Source organism: Aythya ferina (assembly GCF_964211825.1).
Source record: "Aythya ferina genome assembly, chromosome: 9".
NCBI lineage: Eukaryota > Metazoa > Chordata > Aves > Anseriformes > Anatidae > Aythya > Aythya ferina.
This window is the reverse complement of record NC_140305.1, coordinates 18,744,219-18,771,715: the sequence shown is the minus strand read 5'-3', so window position 1 is coordinate 18,771,715 and position 27,497 is coordinate 18,744,219. Positions and strand designations below refer to the sequence as shown.

The 27,497-nt window shown below is 54.4% G+C and overlaps 1 protein-coding gene across 4 annotated transcripts in view; it reads right to left on the bottom strand.

Annotated features, from left to right (window-relative positions):
- Positions 1 to 572: 572 nt before the first annotated feature.
- DIS3L2 (DIS3 like 3'-5' exoribonuclease 2) overlaps positions 573 to 27,497 on the bottom strand; it is a 188,836-nt gene continuing 161,911 nt past the window's right edge. For all 4 annotated transcript variants that reach the window (XM_084528891.1, XM_084528892.1, XM_084528894.1 and 1 more), the window contains 7 exons: positions 10,883 to 11,066; positions 9,483 to 9,569; positions 4,808 to 4,955; positions 4,424 to 4,554; positions 4,071 to 4,175; positions 3,470 to 3,571; positions 573 to 1,098 (listed from right to left, as the gene is read on the bottom strand). In XM_084528891.1, coding sequence (XP_084385017.1) covers positions 1,000 to 1,098; positions 3,470 to 3,571; positions 4,071 to 4,175; positions 4,424 to 4,554; positions 4,808 to 4,955; positions 9,483 to 9,569; positions 10,883 to 11,066 — 856 coding nt within the window. In that variant the 3' untranslated portion in view covers positions 573 to 999. The remainder of the gene's footprint in view (positions 1,099 to 3,469; positions 3,572 to 4,070; positions 4,176 to 4,423; positions 4,555 to 4,807; positions 4,956 to 9,482; positions 9,570 to 10,882; positions 11,067 to 27,497) is intronic.

Here is a 27,497-nt window from a genome sequence, read left to right as displayed (position 1 = left end):
CTGCTTTCACCCATGAACCTAAACCATCCTGCAGCCTGGTGCCAACCCGCGGTCGTGGGGAGCATCGGCTCCGGGGGGCTGGCGTGGAACTGCGTGGGTTGGGGACACAGGGACCAAGAGACATTGGAGCTGGGCTGTGAGGGCTGGGCGCTTCTCTCCCACTTGGCAGGGAGAAGCTGGGACACGGGGCGTGTTCCTCGGAGTCCTGGGACGATCCAGCTGTGCCAGCAGCAGGCACAGCATGGCCTTGGGCAGGCACAGAGTCCGGGACAGCCCCGGCTCGAGCCGAAGGGTCCCGTGTGGGATTAGGCTGGAGGCCAGGGTGCAGGAGGCTGGAGCAGACGCCCAGTGACTGCCGGTGAGGGCTCAGACTGAGGGATTAGCCGCCGCAGCGCGGGCCGGGAGCACGCAGCGTAACCCCGATCCCCGCCTCCAGCTGAGCAAACAGCAGGGCTTGGATTTCGCAAGGCTCTGGGATGCGACAGGGGGACAGGAATCCCCAGGAGATAAGTTACGGCAGCATTCCTGGCTGGAAAACGAGGTAAAATGAAACCTGCACACAGTCCCAGCACGGCTGCTGACCTGGCTTTATTTCCTGATACACAGCCCAGCCAGGAACCCTCCTGTGCAGCCCCTCGGCTCCCTCCCCATCAGCCCGCCCAGGGACGAGCACCCAGTCTAAAGCAGCTCTTCCACTCTTGGGGACACCGGTCCCTCACCCCAGGCACCCGCAGTGGTAAAGGCTGGGCACCCACTGCCTTTAAAAAAAAAAGAAAAAAAAGCTAAAAATATTTTTTGAGTAGAAATACTCTGTCTGGGGAAAGCCCTGGACCCTGCTCCCAGCCCGCCAGGCTGGGTTAAAATCCAAACCAGAAATAAAACGACAACGGTTTTAAAAATCTAATCCCCAGATTCCTTGTGGGTCCCCTCTGTCCCCCGCGGGTGCCGGTGCGGTGTTGGGGATGAAGGCTGCAGCAGGAGCAGCGAGGCCGGGCACACTCATTTCTCCGAGCTGGGTCTCTTGAGCAGGGCGCTGTACTTGAGGGGGACGCCCTCTGACTTCAGCACGACCTCCACCAGCGTGAAAATGGTGATCACCTTCAGAAAGGGGAAAGAGAGAGAGAGAGAAGGGTTTCTCAGCGGGTTGGCATCAGACCAGGGTTTGGTTTGAGTCGCGCTGGCTTTTGTGCCAGCACGGGGTCACACGCAGCAGACCGAGAGCACCACAGCAGTGCTACAGAGCCAGTTGGGAACCCAAAGCAACCCAAATGAGCCTCCCAAAAACACATCTTCAATTAGCCCAGCCTGGTCAGGCTCTGACTTGTCCTCTGCGTGCTCGGGGCAGGAGCACGGGTGGCTGCGCCCTTGATTTTGGGTCCCCATCTCCCTAATGCCTGCCTGCATCTCGCTGCAGAGCGCACGGCATCGCCAAATGCAGGGGCCTGGCCAGGTGCCAAAGGCGAGCTGCGGTGTTCCCAAAGGACACCAAACATTTTCTCATCATCCCATAACGAGGGAATGACCCGCCCGTGCCTGTGCAGCGAGAGAAGACCCGGGAAGGGAGCATATTGGTTGAGAGGGATGCGAGGGAATGAAGACTGGAGAAAATCGATTCCTCCTGCTCAGGAATGCGCCGCTGCCTGCCGCCGCCTCCCCGCCCCCCCCCAAAAATCAATCTCTTCATGCAATTGTGCAGATTAGAAACGTAAATCATCGATCAGCTCTGCTCCCAGCGCGGGGATAACGGGCTGGCTGGGACAGCGGGCTGGGGATTTGTGTGACCACCGTGAGGCCGTGCCCTGGAGTGTGTGGGCTCAGCCCTCGCTCGCTGCCTGCCACGTCCCCAGGGTCCAGCGGGGCCATCGCTCCCGGCTTTTAGGGTGGAGGAGCAGGCACGAGGCCACCCGAGGTAACCTTGTCCTCCCCGCTCATCCAGCGCCTGCTGCTCCCGATTCATCATTCCAAGCAGGAGAACCTCACCACCAAAATCCCAGTCTTAGCTCTGCCTCGTACTCAAGCCCTGGTGATCTCCTCAAGTCCGGGGGCAGAAGGAGGTGATGTGTGGGGTGGGGGCTCACGTCTCCCCTCGGCAGTGGGGCAGCCAGCCCAGACCCCTGCCCAGCTTCCTGCAGCAGCCTTCCCGTGCCTGGGGTGAGCCAAACTGGGAAGCAGGTGTCCAGGGATAGGGCCAGGCTGGAGCAGAGAGAGCTCGGTGCCACGGTGCCAGGGTGATGGCTCCTGCCCTTCAATGCGGCTCCTGGGCAGTCTGGCTCATCACAGGGCTGCGGGTTTATTGACTCGGGGATCTGCTGGCTCAGAGGAGAGCTCAGAGCATGCTCCCCAGGGAGGCTCTGGTGTTTTCCTAGGAGGCGTGGAGGATTCCTGGAGGAGTTTCCCCTATTGCTAAGTGTTTGTTTACCAAAACGGGCCTGGCTCATGCAGGGGCATCTTTTTTTCTTGTGGGTTCCTGCTAGGGTGTAAGTGATACCCGCTCCTGTAGGACAGGAGGAGCTGAGGCCACTTCAGACACATCCAGGGGCTTCTCTGAGCCAAGCTGAGAAATGAAAGCGCAGCTCAAGAGGAGGCCAGTCCTGAAGAAAGGCTGCAAGAGCCAGGGAGCTCTCCTGATTCTGACCCTCCCGAGCTGGCAACATCTCCCCTGGGAGGGAAAGGATCTTCCAGGACACGCATCGTGTCAGCTGGAGGACCCCTGGTCCTGGCCCTGCATGGGGAGTCCTCTCCAGCCAGCCTGGAGCCCTCAGTGCAGGACAGGGTTGAATTCAGTCCTCCCATCCCCACCCAGGCAAAGATCAAGGCAATCAACACAGCTGTGACTTTACAGTTATGCCAGACAAAAGTTGGCAGAGAGGCACCACTTAATCAAGCCAGACAAATGCGATTGCTCCCTTTGATTGAGTCACCAAGTTAATAGATGACAGGGACACAAGAGAGAGATTTCTAGATGTTGTTAAGCCATTTGACACTGCATCTCATGAAGTCTGACTTAAAAAAAAAATGCTCCTAATTGGGTCTCAGCCCTATCACACGGGCAGAAACCCGACGGCAAGGCTGTTTCAGCAAGGGGGCAGGGTCTAGACGGGAGCTGATTTTACTTAACATCTTAATTGATCATTTGGAAGAAGGAAGTAAACAGCACGGTAATTAAATTCATGGAGGAAACTGGACTGGGAGGCAACACACAGTGTAGATGGGGCAGAGTCTGAAGGCAGTGGTGGGGTCAAACATGGGGGCAGTGATGGGGTGGAGGGGGCTGGGTGGAAGCCCTGCTGGGAGAGGAGAAGGAGGCTGAGGTTGGGCTCACTGGGATGGGGACACGAGGGACAGCAGGACCTGACTCCCTACAGGGCAGTCACGTCTCCTCGTGAAGATCATGGGGTCCGTGAGTTGCACACAGCTTCCACACCTGCCCCATGGTCTTATGAGGCTGTCCTGTGCTGCGGGGTCTTACCTGGGACACAGATTCTTGCTCTGGCTTCTCTGGCTCCCACATGAGCGTCAGCTCCGGCTTCCTCCCCACCTTCTGGAAGTGGAAGCCCAGCAGGGGCAGTGCCTGCAGGGAGGGAGCACGTTGAGAGCTGCCTGTGGCCCCCAGAACCCTCAGCCCCGCTTCCCCCTTGACTGCGGCTGCGATGGGAAGGGTGCTGCTTTTGCCCAGCACGCTACATAAAGTCCTCTGCAGCTCTGTAACAGCCGGGATGCAGCAGCCCCTGAGTCTGAGCTCAGCACGTAAATCAGGAGCTGCTGCGATACACAAACAGCCCATAGATCACGCTATATGTCCTGTTTAAAGATGTCATTGCCAGCCGTATAACCAGGTTATTAAGAGAAGCTGCTGTCACTAACCGCAGGTGCTGGCCTACAGCAGCGCTGTCACAGCCCCAGATATACCGCGTGATTAAAGAAAAGGAAAATCAGCCTCTCTTCCCTTCCCTCCCTTCAGCCCCACGTTGCTCTCTGTCCTCACAAATCTGCCTTTATCCCCTTTTAACAAGCCTAGATCACCCGCAGCACGCTGCTGCCGTTCTCCGGCGAGGCGGCGAGGCACTTACGTTGCAGTAGATGCGCTTCTGGACTCCAAACTTCAGCACCAGGACGTCGAAGGCCTCGTTCAGCACGCCCATCACCATGGCCTCGGACTCCAGAGGACCGCACTCCTGCCGAGAGACCGTGCTGGTCACTACACCACGTCCCCACCTGGGTGTCTCCACGGGGAGCCCCACCTCACTGTGCGGTGTCTGGGGGAGCTGAGCGATGCTCACTCAGCGTGTGCCCTCTGTTAGCCTTCCCCCTGCCCAGCTGGGGAGCCAGGCAGCCGTGCAGCCCTCTGCCCTGGCAGTTTAGGCTGAGCCTTCATGGGGATAATTCAACAAACACCCCAGGGGAAGACGTTCCCGGCTCCTACCCTGACGAAGATGGCGAAGAAGAGGTCAGCGCTGAGCTCCTGCACCCTCTTGGAGGCCATCTTGCGGTCGTTGCAGTGGTCTGCTTGCCTCTGGAGGGCATCTTTCTCCAGCTTGATGGGGGCGCTGGCACCTGAGAAGGAAACAAGCGACAACGTCAGGCCCATATTCCTCCTCCAGTGATTCCCCAGAGCAGCCTGGACCCAAATACCCATTTTTTACGTCCCCGCTCGCCGAGGACACCCCTGTGCCAGGGAGCTGCCCGGTGGGACACAAACCCCAAGCGCCCTGCATCCATGGCAGGCGAGGCAGGGACCCAGGAGCCCTGGCTGTGCGGGGGCAGCCCCCTCCTCCCCTGGCAGCACCCAGAGCACCGTGGCACCCACCGAGCGAGGCGGAGAGCAGACGGTGCACGAGGACATCGGCGTAGCGGCGGATGGGCGAGGTGAAGTGGGTGTAGAAGGGCACGTTCAGGGCGTAGTGGCGGAAGAGGGTCTCGTCCTTCAGGACGCCGGTGCAGAAGTACAGGGCCATCTGGAAGGGGCGAGAAGAGAGGGAAGGGGGGGGGGAGTGAGGGGTGGTGGAGGGACCCTGAGTGAGGCTGGAGGGGTCTCAGGCTGTGAGACAGAGCCTGAGCTGCTGATGGTCCCTCACCTGCTGCTCCGTTTGGGCTGCACAAACAAGGTGGGTGGTGCAGGAGCTGAGTAGCAAAAGGGATGAAGCCCCAGCAACCAGTGGCTGCTGGTGGACCCATGGTCCCTGCACTCCTCTTGCAGCACCTGGCACCCTGCGGGGGTTCACCCTGGCTCGCCCCAAGGATTGCACCGATTTTCAAGCCACACGTGGGTTTAAGCAGCCTCCTGCTTTGACTCAGGCCGTGGGGCTGTTTCACAAACCCCGTGTGTGCAGAGGAGCAGACTGGAAGGGGACAGCACAGCTCATCCTGTGCCTGCAGCAGATGCTCTCCCCCGAGCAGCTCCGTGCCAGCCTCTTTGGTTCTGGGTCTGGCTCTGCACACCCATCTCCTCTGCTCAGAGAGCCCCAGGGGATGCGATGAGCAGCTCTGCTGCCCGAGGAGGAGGAGGAGGAGGAGGAGGAAGAGGAGGAGGAGGAGACAGCCCCGCTGCGATCCCTGCTGCTTCATCCCACGATGACAGCTGGGAAGCCGAGCGGCTAGACTGCCCAGCTAAACCAAACCCGGCTGCACCGCCCCTGTTATCACACACGTTGCAGCTTTTATTTTCACATCTGTGAAACCCCAGCCCTCGGGGCTGGGAAAACAACGGGGCCGAGCCCAGGCGGGGAGGGGAGGCTGCACGGGGTCAGGGGGGTTGCGGAGGGGTCACGGCACAGTGGCGACGGAACGAACCCGTTTCAAAATCAGAGCAAGTGATTTTTAAAAAAACAGGAGTAGCCAGCTCTGATTACAGAGCCGTCCTGGGATCCAGGGTTTGGGCAGCTGCATCCTCCGTTCTCCAGCCCAGCGGCGCAGCCAGCTCCTGCTGAGCAGCTCCACGCTGATCCGGGCAAGCAAATAAAGCAGGTTAAAAAAAGCAGCATCGGTCCCGGCCTTATTATGAGACCCGAGAGCTGGGATAGGAGCTGAGATGGCTGCCAATTTCCACAACCCCGAATTAAATTGTTTCTGATGGACTCCACGAAGGATGGTCTCCACTCAATTAGCTCGGCTCCCTCCAAACGAGGCTGTGCGTGGTCGGGCAGGGACACACGCTAGGCTCTGGAGGCTGCTGCGGGGGAAGACAAGTGCCCTTGTGCTGCCTGACAGACAGCTCGGCGATCCGGGGGGGTTACAGCCACTGCTGCCAGGCTCCCGGGGAAAAGGGAGGAAGCTCCCCACGACGCCAGGCAGGCAGGGAGGGGTGCCCAGAAGGCAGAATGCACCTGGCTGATAGCACAGGTTGAAATTTTTGCTATGAGAAACCACTGGGAAGCGCCCACCCCTGCCCTGCACCCAGCAGAGCAAGGCACCCTCTGCCTCATTTCAAGCTGGAAAAGATGCTGCTTGCTTCTTCCCGAGAGACGTGCTGGCCAAACCCCGCTGCTGCTGGGGCCAGGACTGTTTCTGACACCCTGTTGACAGCTCACGACCCTCACCGAGGCTACGAACAGCTTGGGGATCGCACCAAAAGCACTCCTCTGAGCTGCAGCAAGGTTACGCACCGCAGGGAGCCCAGTCTGACACTTGTCTGATACCTGTCCTCAGCCCCACGACAGAGCTATCCGGTGACAGCAGCCCGACACAAAGCAGATGTGTTCCCATTAACGGATTTGACTCGCAAGCGGTCTCCAAGCCGGGGGTCTGATTGCTGCGGTCCCGGGAGAACCGTGAAATAAATCAGCCCCAGCCAACCAGGGGAGGCTTTGCTCTTATGGACAGATTGAATCCCCGAGTGACTGAGCCCCTGAAAAATTATATGTCGCTGCTCTTTCATCTGTTACGAGCCTCCTGGCGTGGCAATCCAGGCGCTCCCGCAGACACACACGTTACCGGTTGCTCCCCATCTCCTCCTCCTCCACGAGGCCGATGCCTTGACCACCAGCATGCAGCAAAGACGGAAGATTTAGGGTGGCGTGAGCACGGGTTCAACCTGTGGGCTGCCTGTTACGGCTTATGTGACTGCAGCCTTGTCCCTGAAACGCCAGCTTCATCACTGGGGGCTGAGACGTGCGCAGGGCCATGGGTCACCCCTCGGCACCCTGGGCCCCTCCACGCCATCTGTCACGGCGATGGCTCAGCTCTCGACACCGGCACGGGCTCGGCATCTCCACGCTCTGCAGCTGCCAGCACGCAGATCTCTGCTCAACCCCATTAGAGGCCACGGAGATGGGCAGGATGGGGCTGGTTTTCCTTCCCATCTGCTCCAGTATCAGGGGTAGACAGCAAAAAGTCCTCCTCCCAAGGAAAGCTTCCACTTGGCGGCTGCCTGCCCCTTCCGAGGGGCACCGACACGGCTTTGCACTGCCCATCCTCTGCACGTAGCAGGAGGAACAATAGTGGGGATCTGAATTGCTTGGGGTTTTGGGGAACTGGGACCACTTGCCCACCAGTCCAGCTCACGGTGAGTGTGGTCAGGGAACAGGGAGTGCAGAGGACAACGCCATGTCTGTCACCCAACAGCTCCACTGTCCTTTACAGAGCAGAGATCCTACACACACACCGCTGCACACACGTCCTGGATCAGATTGGGAATGGCCCTGAAGATGGGAGGGGAGCGTCTGATAACCTGGCTGATGGCTTTGGGCAAGCCTGAGACTCCATTTACAAACCAAACAACGCCTCAGCTAACGGCAAGGTGAACGTGCTCATCCCAGGATCAGGACAGATTTGCACTCCTTCTGCCTCACGCACAGCTTTCAGCAAGAAAAGGATCCCAGTGCACATCAGTGCCACCTTGCTGAGGATGCGGGCAGGCAGGAACAGCACTCACCACACAGAGGCTGTCCTGCAGGGCCAGCGGGCTCAGCTGCAAACTGAATTTTGGCTATTATGCAAGTGTGCCAGACAGCAGGCCTGCCAGGAGAGAGGGGACTGTGCAGCACACCTGAACGCAAGGGCACCTTCATCTTCCGAGGAGGTTGTGAGCCTAGTTCCTGCCAAAATCCTGTGTCTTGTGGAAAATCTCCTCTAAAAGCTCCCTCTCTTTATTTCTTCTTCTTGCCCAAACTGTTATCTACTCCCCAGAAGACTTCATTTACTGAGCCTTCGTGTCTTCACATACTGCTTTAACTTGTTGAGATGTAGCCCTGTGAATGCAATAGCCACCGGGAGGTATTTCAGAGACCTGCCACCTCTCTGACCACAGAGAGAAGAACTGAGCAAGTCAGTGGGTCCCAAAAAGCTCATCTCCTCTTCCATGTCAGCGCAGAGCCAGGTTCCTCCTGCCTTGTTCATCCCTCCCAGCCGGCAGCTGGGCTTGCTCCAGGTTTGCACCAGTCAGCAGGACCACGGAGGAACCCCAGGGAATGCACGTCACCTGTTAGCACTTTCCACAAGAAAAGGAAGACGTGACAGAAGGGACCAGGACAAACCCAAGCAGGACACGGGATTTGGGACAACAGAGCCAGTTCCAGAGGACTCCACCTACGAAGCAGCACTCCTGAGCTGAACACACCCACGAGGAGGTGATTTACTGAATGCCTTTGGTCCCCAATTCCGCTTGCAAGCGTTAAGTCACTAAAGTACAGCAGGACTTCAGGCAACTGCTAATGAGTAAATGGAGCAAATGAGCTAATTAGAAGAGTGACAGTGAAATGAGCGATGTTGGGAAGATGATTCATTCCTGCGGCGATCAGCAGGCCACAGCAGAGAGACCGTTCCAGCAGCATGCCCCTTTTCCCTGTGGGGTAGGACACTTCCCTCAGAAGAGGCTGCACTATGCCCAGCTGCAAACACAGAAGGGCAGATGCTTCATAAAAACTTTTATTTGGACGGTGATAAGTACCCAAGTAAGTGTCCTGAGCTGCAGATGCATCAAACACGACAATCAGTGGGAGCAGCACAACAAACCTCCCCTGCACAGGCCTTTACAGGTTTCTTGGCCTGGAGGGAGACCAAAGGGTTTCCAGAGCTTTCTTGCTTCTAAGAGAACCTGTCTGGGTACCAAACGGTGATCTGTGACCAACCCCACAGCACTGCTTTGTCCTGGCTCCTGATTCTTTCTGTGGACAAGAAGCCAGTTTGGATACCATGACGTGAGGAGCTGCCACAAACACGAGCCAGCTCCTCATGGTGCCCACTGGGTCCTTGTGAGTCTGCTTGTGTCCTGCATGTGACTTCCAAGTGTGCAATGCTGCAACCCCACAGGGGCACTGTGGGGCACAAGGAAAGGCTCAGCCTGACCCTGCCATCCAGTAAAGCTCTGCTGTCCAGGGAATATCCACAATGCCAGCTCCACGGGGCTGAAAGCACTGAGCTCGGCATCCGTTTGCTCTCCCGCTATGAAATGATGAGCTACAGAAATGCAGAAAGGGCCAGGGTGAAGATGGAGCCACGGCAGAGAGCTACAGCAGATGTGTCTGACAGCACGGTGTGGGTCTTACCTGCATGGGCCTGGAGAACATGTTGGTCAGCACTTCTTTCCTGGCTTCGGAGTACTTGTCAGCCCCGAATGTTTCATTTAAGCTTTTCTGGAGGAGAAGAAGAGATGGTTTTCAGTGCAGGCAAGCAGTGGTGATAGGAAGAATCAGATGGATTGTACTGGGGAGAACAGCAGCTCATCAGAGCCACATTCCTCTTTTCCCTACAAGTCCCCTCGTAAAACAAAGAGCCCAAGGAAAGCTGGGGTTTGCTCTAGTCCCATCAGGCAAGCACAGCCCCCCCCAGGACTGCACACAGGGCTTCTGAGCACTGAGCCCCCTCTCGGGGCTGCAGGCAGGGAGCACAGGGACCACTGGCTGCCATGCAGCATGCGAGAGCGCTCGTAACCCCTCTCCTGACCTGTGTCTGGCTCCCATCCAGACACCGAGAGCTTCATCACAGGCACTAATGGGACCCTGGGGAGATGTGGGGTGGGAGGTCACCACCTGGGGCTACCAGCAAGGAAGGGGCTGGGAGAGTTGAGAGCGTGGAAGAGGAGCTGAGCGCGCAGCCCCGTGTCTGCTGACATAGCTTGGTCACAGCCAGCGAGCGGGGAAAGCAGTCCCAGCCGATGGAGGGGCGTGAGGGAGGCCAGCAGGGATGTGATTAACAGAGGATTATCCACAGTCCAGTTGCAACGAGGAAAGAAAAGCCTGGAAGCTGCGCTGTTCAGCTGGAGTTCAGCCTCGGGACAGAGGATCGCTCCGATCCTTCCCATGCTGACTGCTCCTGACCTTTCCCAGCACTGCTCTCTGGTCCTTCCCATTCCCCGTTCCCTCCCCTCTCTGAGATCTTCAGCAGTCCAGACAGAAACACCTCCCTTCAGAGCCACCTCCCTTGTGGTACAGAGCAAGTAACCCACCCAGGATCTCCCAAGAAGGCAAAGAAAGGAAATCTGGGTGCTCCTGCACCGCGACATCCTTCCTATTGCCCTGCTTTGAACAGAGAGGTGGAACTTGGGCACTTTCAAAGTCTTCTCACCCTGCTCCAAGCTCTGAGCACAGCACTGCCTGAGCAGGACAAGCTGGGCCACCCCTGCTCAGCACTGGTGGGGTCATGAGGGAGTGAAGGAGGCGTTTTGTTTCGGCATGGAATAGCTACTGCCTCAGCTTGGACTCATCCTGGGGTGACTGCACGGGTGCTTTTTGTCCTGAAAACCCTGCCTGGCCCTAGCCCTCCTTCCTCCCCTTCGCTCAGCAGCGCTGCAGGAGCTGGAGGGATGGTGGCCTCAGTGCTCCTCGCACCGCTGCCTCGAGGAGGAGCAGGGAGAGACAGGGCAGGGGATAAACCACACTCTGCAAACACACCGCCACACAACCACCCCCCTTCGCCCCTGCAGTCCCCGCCAGCCCAGCGCACTCACGTGCAGGGTCCCCGCAGTGCTGAAGTCGATGTCGAGGCCGACTTGGTTGCAGAACTCCATCAGGTCTTTCAGCAGCTTGGTCTGGGGCGGGGGGTGACGGCGAAGCAGGGCCTGCTCGGGGAAGGAGCGGTAGATCTGATGGGCCACGGCCATGTTCGCCAGCAGCATGAACTCCTCCACCAGCCTGCAGCAGGAGAAACACAAGCCCGGGTCCCGGTTAGAGAGGGGGTTCCCCTGGGAAGCGAAGCCATTTATTAGCTCCTGGCCAGTCCAGAGCGACGGGGACTAACAGGACACGGGGGGATGAGGGAGCAGCTTGCAGTGGCTGTTAGAAAGGAAGATTAGATGCGAGACTGCAGCAAATCCCCCCCCAAATTCTCACTTTCTAGCAGAGGTTTTCCCCAGGGACTCGGAGCAGCCTGTCTTAGTGGTACAGGCAGGCAGAAGCCGGCGATAAATTGACAGCTTAAATTAGGATAAAATAATCTCCCTTTAGGTCATTTTATCCCCTGAAACGCTCGACAAGCAAAACAAACGCCGTGCAAGAGATAGCACGGAAAACAAACAGGCGCCGCTCTCTTCTCGGTCCAGAGAAAACAGCGTCTCGTTGTTTCCATCCCGAGACCGACGTGTGTGGTCGGGGCCCGCCACGCAGCCCTGCCTCCGGCATCCCGGCGGTGCCAGGACCCTGGGTGCTTCTTTTAGGACCTCCTGGGGGTTGCCCAGGCTGGGTGAGCTCCCCCCTTCTGCCTCCGGACTCAGCGAGTGGAAATCCCCAGGGCTGCACGCTGCAAAGAGAAGCAGCCCCGGCGCCGGGGATGGTTTTGGGGAGCATTACGGGCTTTGCTGCCCGCTGTAGGGCCGTGCCACGGGAGACTTGTTTTAACTGGGCTCAGAGAAGCAACGAGATGTGCTTCACCGGGCTTCCTGCTATTTGCTGCACGTATTCCCAAGGCTCCTAACCGGTCCTCATTGCCAAAAAAGATAATAGATTTCCAGAAGTAACCTCAGGCTCCACGCAATGCCCAAGCGAGCTATTACTGCCGACGCTGGCTCAGCCCTGCTGCCGCCACGCAGCAGTTTTGTAGGGCTGCCTTAGGGCATCTGGGATGGAGCCGGTGTCCTGCAGCCCCCTGCTCCTGCCCGGGGCATCACCCGGGTGGGATGTGCAGGGCGCTGCGCTCCCAGGGTACGTGCTCCAGCTGCGATGCGCTCCCAGCCCGGGAGAACGTGCCAAAGACTCGAAAGAGAAAGGAAATAATTAAAGACGAGCCCAGCGGAGGAATTAGCACACGCTGCTTGTAATCAGCAGTGGAAATGCTCATCTTTAATGGGAAGGAGCTCCCTTAACAAGAGCTTTGCGAGCTCTCCCAGCGCTGGGAAGCTTATTGCTGCCGAGAGGCCGACGTTTCAACGCCTTTCGGGAGGGCAGGAGGGACAGGCTGCGGCACGGGCAGCGTGGGGAGGCACAACCTAAATGGGAAGGGACCGATCCCATCCCCTAAAGCACCAGCTGAACGGCGGATGCTCCCAGAAGCTCACGGGATGGGGCAGCACGGTCAGCGTGCAGGAGTGCTGGGGCCGTGCGTGCTTGGGATGGGCGACTTCCAAGAGGGCCGAGCAAAGCTCTTGCTGCTCCTGTGCAGCTAAACCAGCAGATGGCAACATCGGTCCCTCTATGGTCACCGGCGCCTGGGGGCTGTGGGACAGCATGGCCCAAGGGTGCTGGGCACCACCCCGCTGGGCACCACCAGGGGTGGGTGGCCAGGAGGCTGCAGCATCCCCATCTCGCAGGTGGGGGTGAATCTGGTGGCTCTCACCCAGCCACCACGCTCGCAGACAGCAGTAGGGGCCGTGCACACGCTTGCAGAGCCCAAGGGGATGTGCAGGGCTGTGCCAGCCCACGCTCAGACCTAGGGAGGCCTTTCTGCCTCGACCCAGCTCATAGCAGCAAACAGCACGGGCTGCGAACAGACGCACGCGTGGGCAAAAGCTGCCCACGGGGTCCCTGCGCCTTCCTCAAAATGTGGCCTCGAAGGAACGAGTTGCAAAACCATTTCTGAAGGCAAAGCAATAAACACCTGTGAACAGCATCTCCTCTTTGCACAATGTGCTTATCTCAAGTCCTGGAGATAAGCTCCACCAGCAAGTGCTCAGGCAGCTCCCCTGGTTCTTCTTCCTCCTGTTGCTCCTAAGTGTGAAGCCTTTACCTCCTACCCCCAGCGACACTTAGGGCTGGAAGCAATTTTCACCTGATTAATAAGTTTTGTTTTACCATTTTAGGGCTTTGGGCTTTAAAATCTTCCGGGCATATCCTCGTTCTGACATTGCATCTTCTGAATTGAAGCTAATACCTGAGAGCCCTCCTGTCAGAGATGCTTTTACACCCAAAGGAAAACTGAAAGAGATTTTTGCTCTGCAAAATCCCTCCCTCTCTGTTCTGCACCTCCATACCTGGAGAATCAGCCCCCAGACAGCATCAAAGACAGCCTGCATCGAGACAAGGTACCCAGCGCATGGTTGGATTGACAGCACGGGCAGAAAAACCTTACTGGGAAGCATCCACAAGCTTTGCACCCACGGCAGGGTGCAGGAAATGACCGCAGAGATTCAGGGTTAAAAAGCTCCTCGTCTTGTTCACTTCCCAAGGCAGGGACAGGCTTTGGGGGACACATTTGGGGTTTGCCCTTGCGAGGAGCAGAGAACACAGGTGAGGTGTGACACAGAGGACCCTCCCCAGCTCTAGATCATACAGGGACCAGCACCGGGTGCCACCTGCACCAGCAGCCATGCTGCCACCCTGTAACTTGTCGGGAGCTCAATGACAAGAGGGTTTTCTTTTTTTTTTTCTTCTTCTTCTTTCTCTTCTTTTTTCTTAGAACAGCCGAGCTCGGAGCTTGGCTCGGCGCGGCTGGCAGACAGGAGCGCAAAGAAAAATATTTCACGGCTAAAAAAAATGGAGACAGAAAGGCTAGTCCATCTGAATGCGCACCGAATGAATCCCATGTGAAATGCAGCCTAACGCCATCGCTACAGTTTCCTCTGGATTAGCTGAGCTATCCTTGGCTCCCGCCTCCATAAAATCCCATAAACAATCTGATCTGAACTTTTGCCCTTTCCGTGCTCATGCGAGGTTTCCTCCGCCGTCCCGCGGAGCGGGCCGGGGGCTGGCAGGTGGCTGTCCCTCGTGGAGGTGCCTGCAGATCCCAGCCGTCCCGCTCGCCCCAGCTGCAGGAGGGAGCGTTTCCCAACCTGTTCCGTGCATCATTTAGCTCGTGCACATGTGAGAGGGAGGGGAGGGAGGGGCGGGACGGCTCGAGAGCTCTGCAACGTACGTAAGCATCTTCTGCCGGCTCTTTCAATACCCAGATTTTGCTCGTGAATTATGGGCTCGGTGCAGGAGCTGGTGTGGGTGAAACTCTATCCCCTGCCTTATGCAAGAGGTCAGCCGGAGTGTATGGGTTTCAAAAGAACTCGCCTCCGAGTCTCAAACGTGAGCAAAGCGTGCCAGCCCCTACAATCCACCGAGGCTGCAGGTTTCGGAGATGGTCTGAAAACACAGGACATGGTGCTTTTCAAAGCACATTATGATGGCAGTGGCTCGTGCAAGGCAAATAAGCACCTATGAAACCACCCAGCTGAGAAGGACCGATGACACCTCGACAGCAGCCCCAGAGCCAAGCTGCCGGGCTGTAACTCTTCTCGCACAGCTCCTGCCAGAGCCAAGCATCTGTGGGACATGGGGTGAGGAGCTGTACATTCAGGCACTGGAGCTGCTTTAGTACCAGGGCTATTATCTGCTCTGCAAAAGGTTAGCGAGACCCTTTCCAATCCCTTGACGTCAACCTTGAAAAACTACTCGCATCCTCAGCGAGTTGTTTTGTTGACGGCAAATAAAACATTGGCTTCTCATGCCAAATTTCTGCAGAGCAAAACAGGGCAAGTAACTGTTTGGCTGCTTGCTTCCATGGCAATGTGGCCAGGCTATCCAGCAGCCATCGAAGTGCCCACTCTCCCTGATTAACTTGACAAATGACATTAGCTAAGCAGTGTTCGCCACATCTAAGAGACAAGAAGTACTTTGTTTGCAATCCAGTAAGTGCAGGAACAAGGCAGGCAGCTTGATTAAAACGAAGCGACATTAAAACATCTGCCCCTTCCACCAGCCAGCCTAACGGACCCGCAGGCTTCAGAGCAAATGACAGAGAGGTACGGCTGCACAAATGAGCCCAGCTCTTCCCCTGTGCCTTCTCTTTCACCTCCCTGTCCTCCCACAAGATGTAACCGCTGGCTGCATCCCAGGCGATGGAAGTGTTCTCGTAGCTGAGGCACAGACACAGAGATAACCCAAATCACCACCTACCTCTCCCACCGTAGGGTTTTTCTTGCTTTTGGCAGGCTTTTTGGAGAAGCTGGTCCCCTCTCCACATGTAGCTCACTGGGGCAAACTGCTCCCAAAGGGACAGAGCTGAACTGTCCTGAGCTGGAGTCCAGCCACCCAGGTGTCCTGCCACCAGGTAAACCCCAGCATCACAGACTCGGGTCAAATGTGATCGGATCATTTCCCCAGGTTACCAAATTTCTTTTCCCTATCCCACTACAAAACCCCATCTGTTCATTTCCATCCTGTCTGCTCCTCAAAGCGTTTGTTCACCCCTGCACAGGGAACAAAACTTTTGCTGTCCAAACTCCTTCCCAAGCTCTGGGCGACTGTGCAGATGAGATTTCTGTCCCTGCTCTGTGCTTTGGCCAGACATCAGGGCCTCTTGTTTCCCAGCCTACATCTAAGTGTCTGCTTGCCAGCTCCATGCCGGATCCAAACAGGGAGAGAGCAGAAGAGCTGTGAAGGCATCACGCTTGGTTTGTGTTTGAATCGAACAGTGCCATGGGAAGCTGGTGCACAGAAAAGGAAGGCCTGGCCTGTTCACGCGTATCTGAGCAGGCTCTGGAGACACTGATGGATGTACATCCCTTACCGAGGGCAGTACAGAGAGGGAGCCCTCCCTCTCTGCTGGCTTGCAGGGGATTATCGCAGCAGCGCAATCTCATAACAAACAGATCTACAGCCACCTCCTGGGAATGTGACTCTAAATCCTGCTGTGCTCACCAAGGGAAAGTCACCTTCCGCAAAAGGCTGCGAGCAGCGCTGCACACCGCAACGCACCCAACAGCAGCAGCAGCTGCCGAAGGAAAGTGGTAAACAAACAGCATCACAGTTCTCCAACACGTCTTCTCCAGAGCGTTCAGTCCAAAGATGCTGAGTACAGCATGACTTTTTCTTCTTTTCTTTAAATCACGTGCATTTATGTTTGATTACAGCTCTTCCACAAAGCAAAGAGACTCGAAAGGTTCCTATAAAAGCCCTTCTGAGAGGAACATCAGCTAAGCCTGCATCTCCTGAGAGTGCAGCCTGACAGAATCATGCTCTTTGGCTAGTAGCCAGACTGCAGCTTGCGATGGCCCTTTTCCATGCAAAATCCAGCAAGTATAGTGTACTGTCCTCCTGGTGACACTCAGCCTACCCAACAAACAGAAGCATCTTCAGCCGCGCACTGCTGCTTCAAGAGTTATGAAAATTAAATCCTGTTTTCCAAGAATTGGATCGCAGCATTATACATGAGCCTTGCAATGTTGGTGTGGAGATCACTTTGCCAAGGACAATGGCCAAAAGACCAAAAGCCCTACATTTTTGAAAGAAAAAGGAGTAAAAGGCAAGAACACCAGTGGTTCCTGGCCTGATGAAAGTCATTTGTGCTCCTTTCACAGCTAGCGGTAGCCTTGAACAAAGCAGAGCTGAATAATGGAATTACTCCACTTTCTGAGATTGCTCAATTAGCTCTTGGTTAAAACTGTTAACATTGAAACTTGATGAGAATAGCAGCTCTGAGGCAGTTTCAGATTCATTTCTTACTAAGCTAGAATGGCTTTTCCCTCTAATGAACTCCCTTTCCGGGGTATAATGAATGTCCTTTTTATTAGCTATGGTGCCTTCCCCATAATGGATGCCTAGAACACAAATGTACAGGAGGGCTTTCTGAATACAAATGCCATTTACTGGCCACTCTCGCACCTTTAGACTGGTAATAGCACGATACCACTCCCTTCACTTTATCCAAATTAAGTGTGCTACAGTGGAAAACTTTAAGCTCCCAATCCTGACGCTGGGCCACTGAAGGCATTTGGCATGATTAGGAATTAATTGCTTAAAGCCTGATGTACCGGGTTTGCACACGGGGATTTAGACCGCAAGGCAAAACCTCAACCATTTGCCTTATTTCCTTTGAAATTATTGACAGGGCTTTACACAGAAGAGCTGACTTCATCTGGCAGCACAGCGTCAGGCCAGACGTCGGAGCGCTGAAGCGGCCGCGGGGCCTACAGCGCCTCTTGGTACTAGGCCACGCCGATGGCAACTGCTCTCCTCCTGGCCTCGTGCTCCTCAACCTCGCTTGAGATCTGTGTGAAGGGGATACGGGCAAAGCCTACCCCTGTCCCAAAGCCTCCCGGTCCCATCTTGGCCTAAGTGGTGAAGGGAACGGCGTCTAACCGAAACGAGACTCGCAGAGGACGCGGTCTCTGCAGGCTGTGCCTCTTCATTAAATGTTAATATGACTGCAGTCTGCTCCTTTTCATGCAAATTGGAGACAACCTTCAGACTCCTGGCATGAAGCTGAAGTGCCCCTCTGTGCCAAAGCAGCATCTTCAGCTGCCGTGGGCCAGGGAGGAAAGTATAGAACAGCACCCACACGCTCAGCCACACAGCACGTGGAGGCCCGGCTTCAGCAGCTCCCTCGGCCCCAGCTGCAGCCTTCTCCAAATTTTTCTCAGGACTACCAGATTTTTGAGGTCACTGTGCCTAAGCATGTCCCTGTGGGGAAGACAATGTAAAGGGCTTGCAGTCCCTGTGTTTAGCTCCAAGAAACATGCAGCTCAGGTTCCCAGCCCAGCTTCCCAAGGATCCCTATCGGATCCAGAGAGCCACTGGCTCATGGAGATCTCATCTCCCAGAGGAACCCCAGAAGGATGGTTAGGGCTTTGCTCGCCCTCCGCAGAGGAGGATAACTGGTGACCACTAATGCACACAACTAAATGCTGTGTTCAGCATTTAATGTTCTCTAATGGGTCTCTCTCTAATGGGTCTCCTAGGGGCAATCACCACCTGGGCTGGATAACCGCATTTTCAGGAATACTTTAGGATGCTGCCCAGCCACCCAGAGCCTGAGCAGGGACCCGAGACAGTTTTCTCCAACCCAAAGGAATTGGAGGTGGGCAAAAAAAAAAAAACTAAGCAAAGTCAGGTCTGGGACAGCAATCAGGAGAAGGAAAATACCCCACAGAAGCAGGACTGAGGGCTGGCAGTCCACATTCCTGAGACGTACAGCTTGATAGGTGACTGGCTCTGAAAGTAGATCTTATGACAAGAATACTTTCATAGACACATAATATTAATGTCATCCAGAGTCCGGCTAAGAGGGGAATGGAAAGAATTCCTGAAGAAATGCAGACAGCCCCTCTCCTGACGTGAAAGTCTCCGGCCCCACACATCAGCCCAGCAGCGCCTGTTATCAGGCCGCATTTCCCACTGAAACGAGGAAGCAGGAATGAAAGGCACTTTTCCTCGCAGTTAAAAGTTTACGCAAGTGATTTATGGGTCAGAAAAATTAGCAAGTCCGTTGCTGAGTGCTCCATACAGCGGCATGTGTTACATGGCTGCTGACCAGAAATGCCAAGACCCATTAGGTGGAAGCAAAGGGCAGCGCGATGGAAAGTTAAAGATGCTTTTTGCCCATTTAATTAATTAGTCGGGTCTTTTTTTCCATCCCCTGCAGCCTTCATTAATGTAACATTGAAGTGAAGGAATATTAACAATTCAGACAACACATTAATATTAACACAACACCTGCAAAATGCAAATGTAAGTCCATTAGGTAAACAGATGATCTTAAGCCACTGAGGCAGAAATAACATTCTGACATTTCCTAGCATGCCTATCCTGCAGAGATACCGTCCATCACTTATGCTCCATTATAAAGCCATGGCCCTTGTATGTAGGGGGCTCCTCATCTGTTACTGGCCCCTGAAAGGATGAGAAAAACTTACATTTCCATTAAGACATTTACCAGTTTCATAAGGAAACTGTCTTACTAATGCCATGTCATGAACTAGAAAGATCAAAAGCAATTTTTAAAAGGATTTTATCTCTGTGCTACCAAGGGTTGGAGATAAAACCAGAAGCTGATAGCTTGTAAATATTAACCTACACTTGGGACTGCTCCAGAACCTGAGCTTTCTATTACAGTGCTTTAATCCGAGACAAATTTTCGTTAAGGGAGAAACAAACAGTTAATCACCTGGTGAACTGATAGTGCCCCAGGGAGTCACAGACTGCTAGAACTGGCCTCCCTGTACCATGTCCCCCCATGTCTCACCTGATGCTCACCCAGCCATTGCAGCTAAGGAGACTTAGACCCTGCATGTATTTCTCCTTTGAGTCTTTGGCTATGCTTTTTTCCCAACCTTACCTGACACTAAAGAGTTGATTACTTCCAAAGCATGAAGCAAACTTATGGACAAGTGGGAAATAAAGTTGGGATGAACATCCCAGATTGGAAGCATACCCAGAGATGGCCCATGACTGGGGGGAGTATCCATCTACCAACCTGGATGTGACCCAGGAGTCTGCAAAAGCTCATGAAGAACTGAACAACAAAAGCAAGTCAAAAAAAAAAAATGTAGAAGACCAAAATCATGCACAGTAACCTAAATAATCTGGCAGCCAAAGGCAGTGGTGACACAACGACCCAATGTGTCTCCCCTGATGATTGTGAAGTGAAAACCAGGCAGTGACTTGCTAAATATCCTCTCTTTTGTTCTGCATCTCTGGTCCAACCTCCTGTTCAATGCAGGCTAACTTCAAAGTTGGATCAGATCGGCTTTTTCCACTTGAGTTCTAGCAATCTCCAAGGATAACTACCTCACAGCCCTTCTGGGTCCTTGATCCAGCTCTTAACCACGCTTCTAAGTGCTGTTTGGGCTTATAGGTAAAGAACTCCAGGAGGAGCCATCACCCAGACTGGCCAGCCTTTAGCAAGGGCCTTGCTGGAGAGGATTTCTCAGGAGAGACTGGCTGCAGATCAAGGGAATTAAAGCAACCACCAGGACCACCAGTTCTGAGAAGATCCATGTCAGGAAAACATGTTCAACCTCACGAGGTCCCCAGTGGGCACCCAGATACATCTGCTGAGGGCTGTGGGGCGCGCTGCTGGGGCTGCTTTCCAGGCAGGGCCGTGGCCATGCAGCGGGGCTCGCAGTGCTGTCCATCACTGCTCCTTCCCGACCTCAGATTTGCAGTTGTAGCACTGAGTGTGGGCAGGTTAAGGGGAATAGTTGTATCAATATGGACTGAGGGATCCAGCTGGCTCCGGGCGTATTATTCTTGGTCTGAAACGATCGCAAAGCACAACACACGAACGCTCTGGTTACCAAGACTTTCAAAGACATGGAAACCCTAAGGGGAGGGGAGCAAGGTACACGGGACACGGACACCAGATCGGGGTTAAAACAACCGACAATAGTTGGCAAGGGGATGAAAGGCAAAGGGGCAACACAGGATTTGGGGGTGCTGCTTTCTAAACAGGGACTACTGAAATACTCTGGATAACTTCTGTTTTCATGCAGCCTCTTGGCAGATTAAAACATCCCAGAAGGTTTTACATCCAGCTCCTACAATCTTAAACTAAATATTAGGTGAGAAAAACATGCTTCTAAAGAAAAGTCAGGCATAGCCCTGAGTGAAAAACAATGAGCAGGAGAACTAACATATCAGGTTTATTGAACATACAACCAACAACAGTTTTCTTTCCCAAAAAGAAAGCCAAGGGAATGAAATGCAAAGAGATGAGCAGGATGGAAAAGCTGCAGGAAATTCAGGCAATCTCCCCCGACCCCACATCTCCCCCAGGCACGGCTCTCACCCTGCCTGGCCTCAGTGCTGCAAATTCCTGACAGTGCCTCATCCCCTCTGCAGCGGGACAGGCTCAAGGTAGGATAGGTCTTTTCCATCTGTAACTTCTCTCCCTCGACTTTTATGTGCATTGATTCAAAAGCTACTTGATTTACTGGCATGGGGTTGTGAAGAGGCTGGCTTGGTCTCAGAACAGCCAGAGGTTAAAGGCAGCAATGCAATATCGCCACCCTGTCCATTACATGAAAATGTTCAGGCCTGGATTTACAGTCACGTTCCAGCGAGCCCACACATCAGGGCAGGCTGAAATTAGCCTCATTTACGCAATGGGGTTGAGAAGAAAGGGCTAAACGTCCTCCTGAAGTTCGGCAAACAGAGAAAGCCAAGCAGCATGGGAGCAGGCGTTTAACAGCACGCTTGATGCCAGGGAAGTGTGAGAGGAGGGTGCATGGTTGTAGTGACAGGGGTCTGCTCTTCTCCAGCTAGAGCTACATACAGACACCGATAGATGAAGTAGCCTCAATGAGACCACAACAGCTTCAAGAAGGTTGGACTGGGACCTGTTGCTGTATGCACGGAAGAATCATCTCCTCAAAGGCCAGAGATGGGGATGACAAGTCTGCAGAGGAAGGACTTTATTTCACACTCCCTTGAGACCATATAAAAGAGAGAACAAGCTCTGTTCACACCGAGACCTGCAAAACCTCACACGCTGCTGGGTGAAGACAGCAAATGTCTCAGCCCCTGGCTGGCACAACAGGAGAGCTAACCTGGTTACTCCTGCTGCTTCCTCCACTGCTTCATGTGGGTCACTCGGCTGCATCTAAGGGCAAAGCAACCAAAACTAAGTCCCCGACAACACCCTGAAACTGCTCCTTTGGGTCAAGGTTTTATCAGATCAAAGGAAGTTTGGTTAAAATGAAGGACACAGGTGTGATGAAGAGGAGCCCTTGCAATGCCACCTTCCAGGCTGCAGAGTTGGGAGCTTGGGAGCTACAACCAGGGTTCAGCGGCACAGATCAACCTTCCAAAAAAATCCATCATCACCAAAAAGCAGACACACAGATCTGTCAGCACATTTGTGCTGCTGAAACCAACAGATCTCAGCACTGGATCATGATAAGATTTGCAATAGTCATCTTGCAGAGCCTTGCCAGTGCCTTTTAATCGTCGGAAAAGGAGCACTTCAGGCATCAAATCTTGCCTTTGCATATGAGTGTTGCAAAGCCAAATCAACAAGCTCTTTTGGAGCACGGGGCATATCCTAAGATGCCCCAGAGCTTTCTTGTCCTACAGACATTGCATAGTAATCTCCACATGACAAAACAGAAATAAAACCATATATCCCCATGTCTTGGCGAGCCTCCAGTCCAGGCCTGACAGATACCTGGCCCTGGGTGCTGCATCTCTCAAGACAGCTTAACCCTTGAACGAACAGGGTATATCTGTATGTCTGGAAGAAAGAAGCACAATGTTAAATCTGCCTTTTGTTTCTATGCCACCATCCTGCATTGGATGGCACCGCCCTCCCCTTTTCCAGAGCCTGGATGTGCCAGTCCACACTGGGAATCACCATGGAAAGTCACCTGCAAAGACACCGCTGCTGGAATTGTGAGGATGGCTCACAACTGATTGATAAGTCAATTCAGGAGGAGGCCGGTGAAGCTCCATCAGACGCTCTTCTCTGGCCAGTTTCAGCAGGGGACAAAACCACCACCAACCTGCAGCACCAACGTGACTGTGCCAAGAGGTGTCGAGAGAAAGGGGTTTCGGGGCAGTTAAAGCACACAACCCAAGTACCCAGGAAAGGGCAGGGATTACCTGAACCTGGTAACCCACCTCAGGGGGTACAACAGTATCTTCTACTGCCCAGCAGCTTCCGAGTGCGCCTTTCTGCAGCAGGAGTGGCACCAACCCTGTTTTGGCTCGCTCCACAACACACTGAGACAGAGCTTGTGCTGAAAGAAGTGATGCGTGGAGGGGCTGAACGTCAAGGCATGGGAAAGGCAGCTGCTGGTACGTGCAGCTCAGGCACACCGCATGGCCTGTGAAAGCCACTCTCCCATTGTTATTTAACATCCTGCACGTTGCAGCCAGAGGCGCAGTCTCCCATCCGCGCCCCAAACTGGCCTGGGAATGGCTGGGAAGAAGAAAGGGAGCTTGAAATGAACTGTGGAAAGATTTAAGTGCTCTCACTGCTGCTTTCCAATGCGATTTTCCACTTGGGGAAGGGGAAGGGAAGGAGGAGAGCCTGACGGCAGTTTAGAGCCAGTCACAATTGTGACAGGTTCTTCTTTTCCATTTCCAACCAGCTTCCCAGACAGCAGGAGGACTTTAACCTCCATTAATTATCACAGCCCTATTCCAGCCCAGGGTTTCAGAGAAGCAGTGGCAAACTCTTAGGACCTGTTATGAGCAGGTTTTGCCTCAGATTGTGCTGTTCAGCTCAACGCAGTAAAACTCCATCGTTCCTAAAGACCTAGTGCCACTCTTCCTACAGCACCCCGGTCTGCAGCTAAGAGCCCCCTTGCACAGGCAGTATCAACGCTGACAAAGAGGATTACACAAATGACTTCTTGCAATCCAGGCTCTGAGATCTGGTTAACGACCACCAAACACACACATCTGTTGTACCTCCAAGCTGTGCACACATGAAAACAGGAGCTTAACAGGTGAATACACGGCTTCTGTTTCCTCTGTCTGGCTATCAGGGAGTGCTACCGTAAGGCTACCACCACAGGAAGTTTATTGCCGTTATGAGGACCGATCGCTGATCAGATCTGCATCTTAGAAGCGTGCATGTGTTGGTTGGGGAGATAAGAGCAGCTTGCGTACACTCAGCCCTCATGTAGCTGGGCCAACGTTGTGAAATATTGCTATAAAGTGTCTCCCACTGTTTGGCTTCGGGACAAACTGTCAAAGATCACTGTAAGAAATCTACTGTAGACAAGAGGTGCCTGCACGGGGACTAAGTGTGCCCTAGATTAGCGTTTCAGCCCACACCCTGTGCTCCCGGACTTGGCACCCATTGACCCCGTTCGCTCCTGCTCCGCTGCCAGCAGGGCTGAGCCAACTTCAGCTGATCTCGGAGCACGGAGGAGATGCAGGATCCTGCTTCAGGTGCTTTGTGGCTCCCAGCCAAACCCAACCCAGTCACAGGCAGGGCAGTCGTTCCCCCACTGCGCTGCCTGGAAGAGCTGACAGCTCCGACCACAGCAAACATATTGTATACAGCAGGTAAGGAACACGGCAGCGTGCCTGTGTGTGCGCACAGACAAGAAGTGAAGGAGAAAGCAGGGCTGGCTGCGAATTCAAATCTGCAGTGATTTGGACAGATTGTGCCGGGATGCTGCGATTCACGCACCAGCAGCCCGTGGCAGCTCTGCATTCTGCTCCGAGCCACACAGGAACCAGCCTGGGGAGCAATTACCGGGGTACAAAACGCTCTTGAGCTGCGACAAAAGGACGGAGACGAGTTTCCCATCAGAACCCCTGGAAGTCTTCATCTAAGCAGGGGGCTTCCTCCTGCTTAGACAGGCGAAGCCTGGGCAGAACATCTGGTGAGAGGCACGAGATGCCGGAGGGGAAACGTCCAGCGACATCAATCAGCAGCGAGCAGCCACCGCCGGGGCACAGCGGGATTGCCCCACGAGCATCCCCCTGCTCCCCGAATCAGCACTTGTGACTGGCAGAAAGCATGCTCCATTACCAACCAGCTGTTCCTCTAACTCAGCCCTCCTCGCTCCTCTGGTACAGATTTATCCCGAAATTGTCTGGAACTTTGAGCAACCAATTGTGTTTTTAAATCCAGCTGCCACGCACAGGCTTCCTTGTTCACGTGCGTAGAGGCTCAGGACCTGCCCTCAGCTGCCAAAAACCACGCTGTCCCCACCAAAGCTGCTGGCAGCCACATCCCTGAGCAGGACACCCGGCTGCCAGGGACACAGCACTGCCACCACAGCTCTCCCTGCGAGCCCAGCCCCTGCCACTGGCACCCAAGGGCCAGGAGGAAATCCCCAAAGCCCAACCTGCCCTGAAAACCAGGTCTGCAGCACTAACAACCCCCCCACACGCCTCAATTCTCCCTCCACATCCTCCCACACACATGAGCTTTTGTTCTAGAAGCCCCGTACGCTACCCTAGGACTGAAAGGTAAGAAGTAACAGCAAGCACACACCTCGATTCTCATTTCCCACGTGCTGACAGTCTCCCTTTAATCCTACTTCCCCCGTTTAAGGTGTTAATGGGAACCTTGATGCATTTCAGAGGGAACACACACAGAGAAGATAGATGCCTGAGTGTAAAACCCTGCTCCTAGATTCCACATCAAGTGCTGGATTTGTTTATATCCATACGATACAATCTCCATAAAAGCAATCAACCACCACCGAAAGGAGATGTTTCAATATCTGCACTGCCCTCGCCCAGAACAGGCATTAGGTTTGCTTTTACGACGCAGGATAATATAATGGATTCTTTCCACATGTTCCCAAATGTTGTTATTAAGGATTGCTTCTCTAATAAAATACGCTGCAACGTGCAGCAGTACATGATGTGGCATTTACACAAGTCTTTTCTCTGTATAGGACTTGCTGGCTTTTAAACAAATCTGTCTCTTCCATACAATACAGAAGCACAAGATGAGTAATTATATTCTCTGCTTAATAATGTTTTTGCACTGGCCAATTTAACAGCTAATCTCCACAAACCTCTGAGATAGTCCCCCAGCAGCTACATTTGCATGTTGTAATCAAGTCTTGCTATTAAATCATACTTTGCAACAATAGCTGAGCTGTCAAGAACAAGCAGCGGCTCTCGTGCTGGCACGGTGCAGATGAAAGCCCTGGGTAAACACACACGAAGCAGCATCACTGCCAGCTAGGAGAGCATCCCCGTGCGTGGTTGGGAGCCCTGGGATGGCTGCACCCACCAGGGATCTTGGGACAAGCATCTTTCCTCGCTGTCTGCTCTCCAGAGGGGCTGTGCTCAGCCTTACCCTGCAGGCTGCCTGCTGGGGGGTCCTTCAAACAGCGAGCTCTCCGGGTACAAGAGCTGCTCCTTGGTGAGCGGAACAGCTCGAGGAGCCGTGCTGGGACTCAGACCACTGAACTCTTCAGGGCTAACAGCCCTGCTTCAAAACACCCTGCCCAGTTTTCCAGCTGAATCCAAGTGGCCCAGGAGGCAACTCCGACGAATCCGCTGCAGCAGGCATCTCTGCGCTGGTCCAGCCTGCTACAAATGCTTTAAAGTCCTGCTCTGAACCAGCCCCTGCGTCTCTGCTCTCCCCTGCAACGTGCTGCAAGCACACAGTGAATAGCAGAGACCTCGCTGAACGCTGCTTTTTGCAGCAGCTGTACCACAAGGCACAATTTCCAGCAGAGTGATGCAGATCAGCTGCAGCCTGGCCATATCAATGATGTCTCTCTGTCCAAATGATTCTTCCTACGCATTAGCACAACATTTATTTCCATCCTGCCCCGCGCTCCCCATTTATCCAGAAATCTGACAAGGTCTCCTTCCTTTTAACGTGGAGACAGAAGGAGAGGAGAAATTTCTTGCTGGAGTCGCCTCGCTCTGCGCAAGTAGACAGATCAATCTCAATTCAATCCGTCTCGCTAATTGCTGGGGGCTGGAGCTGACCCCGGGCTGGCCGAGGGGGGAGTGACAGGCAGCCCTCTGCACAGCCTCACAGCTCTACCCTGCCAGCAGTTCACAGCAGATCTCTTCGGGTAGCACGGACCCTGCCAGCTCATCCTTAACCCTGCAAACGTGTGCCCAGCCCTACACTGCAACAGAGCTGCCTCTCCGCTTCTCTGGGTGCACGTGGTTCTTCCAAAGGACACTTCCATGCCCTGGACACCCTCGTGTTTACCTGTCTCAGGAGCACGTTGATGACTGCAGCTCTTCAAACACCTCATCAGTGCGGGTGCCAAGGGCAATTCATGTGCTGTTTGCTGCCCTGGGGGCTGCTGCACATCCCCATGCCCTGACAGCTGGCTCCTTACCTGCCTGCAGATCACTCTTCAGTATAAAGCACCTCTGGATGTCCCCAGGGCAGACCCTGGGGAAGGATCAGTCCTTACACACCTGCCTCAGCCAGCCATTCCTGCCTGCTGCTGGGATGATGTCGGGCTGTGCAGACAGCAGGGCTCCGCCAGTGGGGCCTTTCTTAGCTGCCAGGACAAGTGCATGTGCAGCTGCTTGCTAACCCGATTACACTGAGGTGATTGGGGTCTGCATCCTCTCCTTTCCTAAATGAGGCTGTTTAACCGGGATGTCAGCAAAATGAGGTTGTGCCGGAGATCCAGCACGTACAAGAGCACTGCCAGGGCTGGGTTTCACCAGGGGGATAGGGGATGTGATGAGCAGTCAGGATGTCGATCTCAGCTCAGCTCAGCCAAGAGATAGAAGCAAATGTCTACAAGCAGACGTTGCTCCAAAGAGCAGTGAGCTGACCAGCAAGAGATGCTCAGTAGCAGTTAACCACTGCTGTGCTCAGAGGAGCAGGAGGGCAGAGAGCAAGGAGAGAAGGAGGGGAAGAAGGGGATGTGGAGTTGCTCTGCTCATGAGATCAGAGCCAGGAGAAAGCCTCTGTGCTGAGAGCAGCTCCTGGAGCTCAGCTGTGTGCACTGAGCTGTGAGCAGCCCAGTG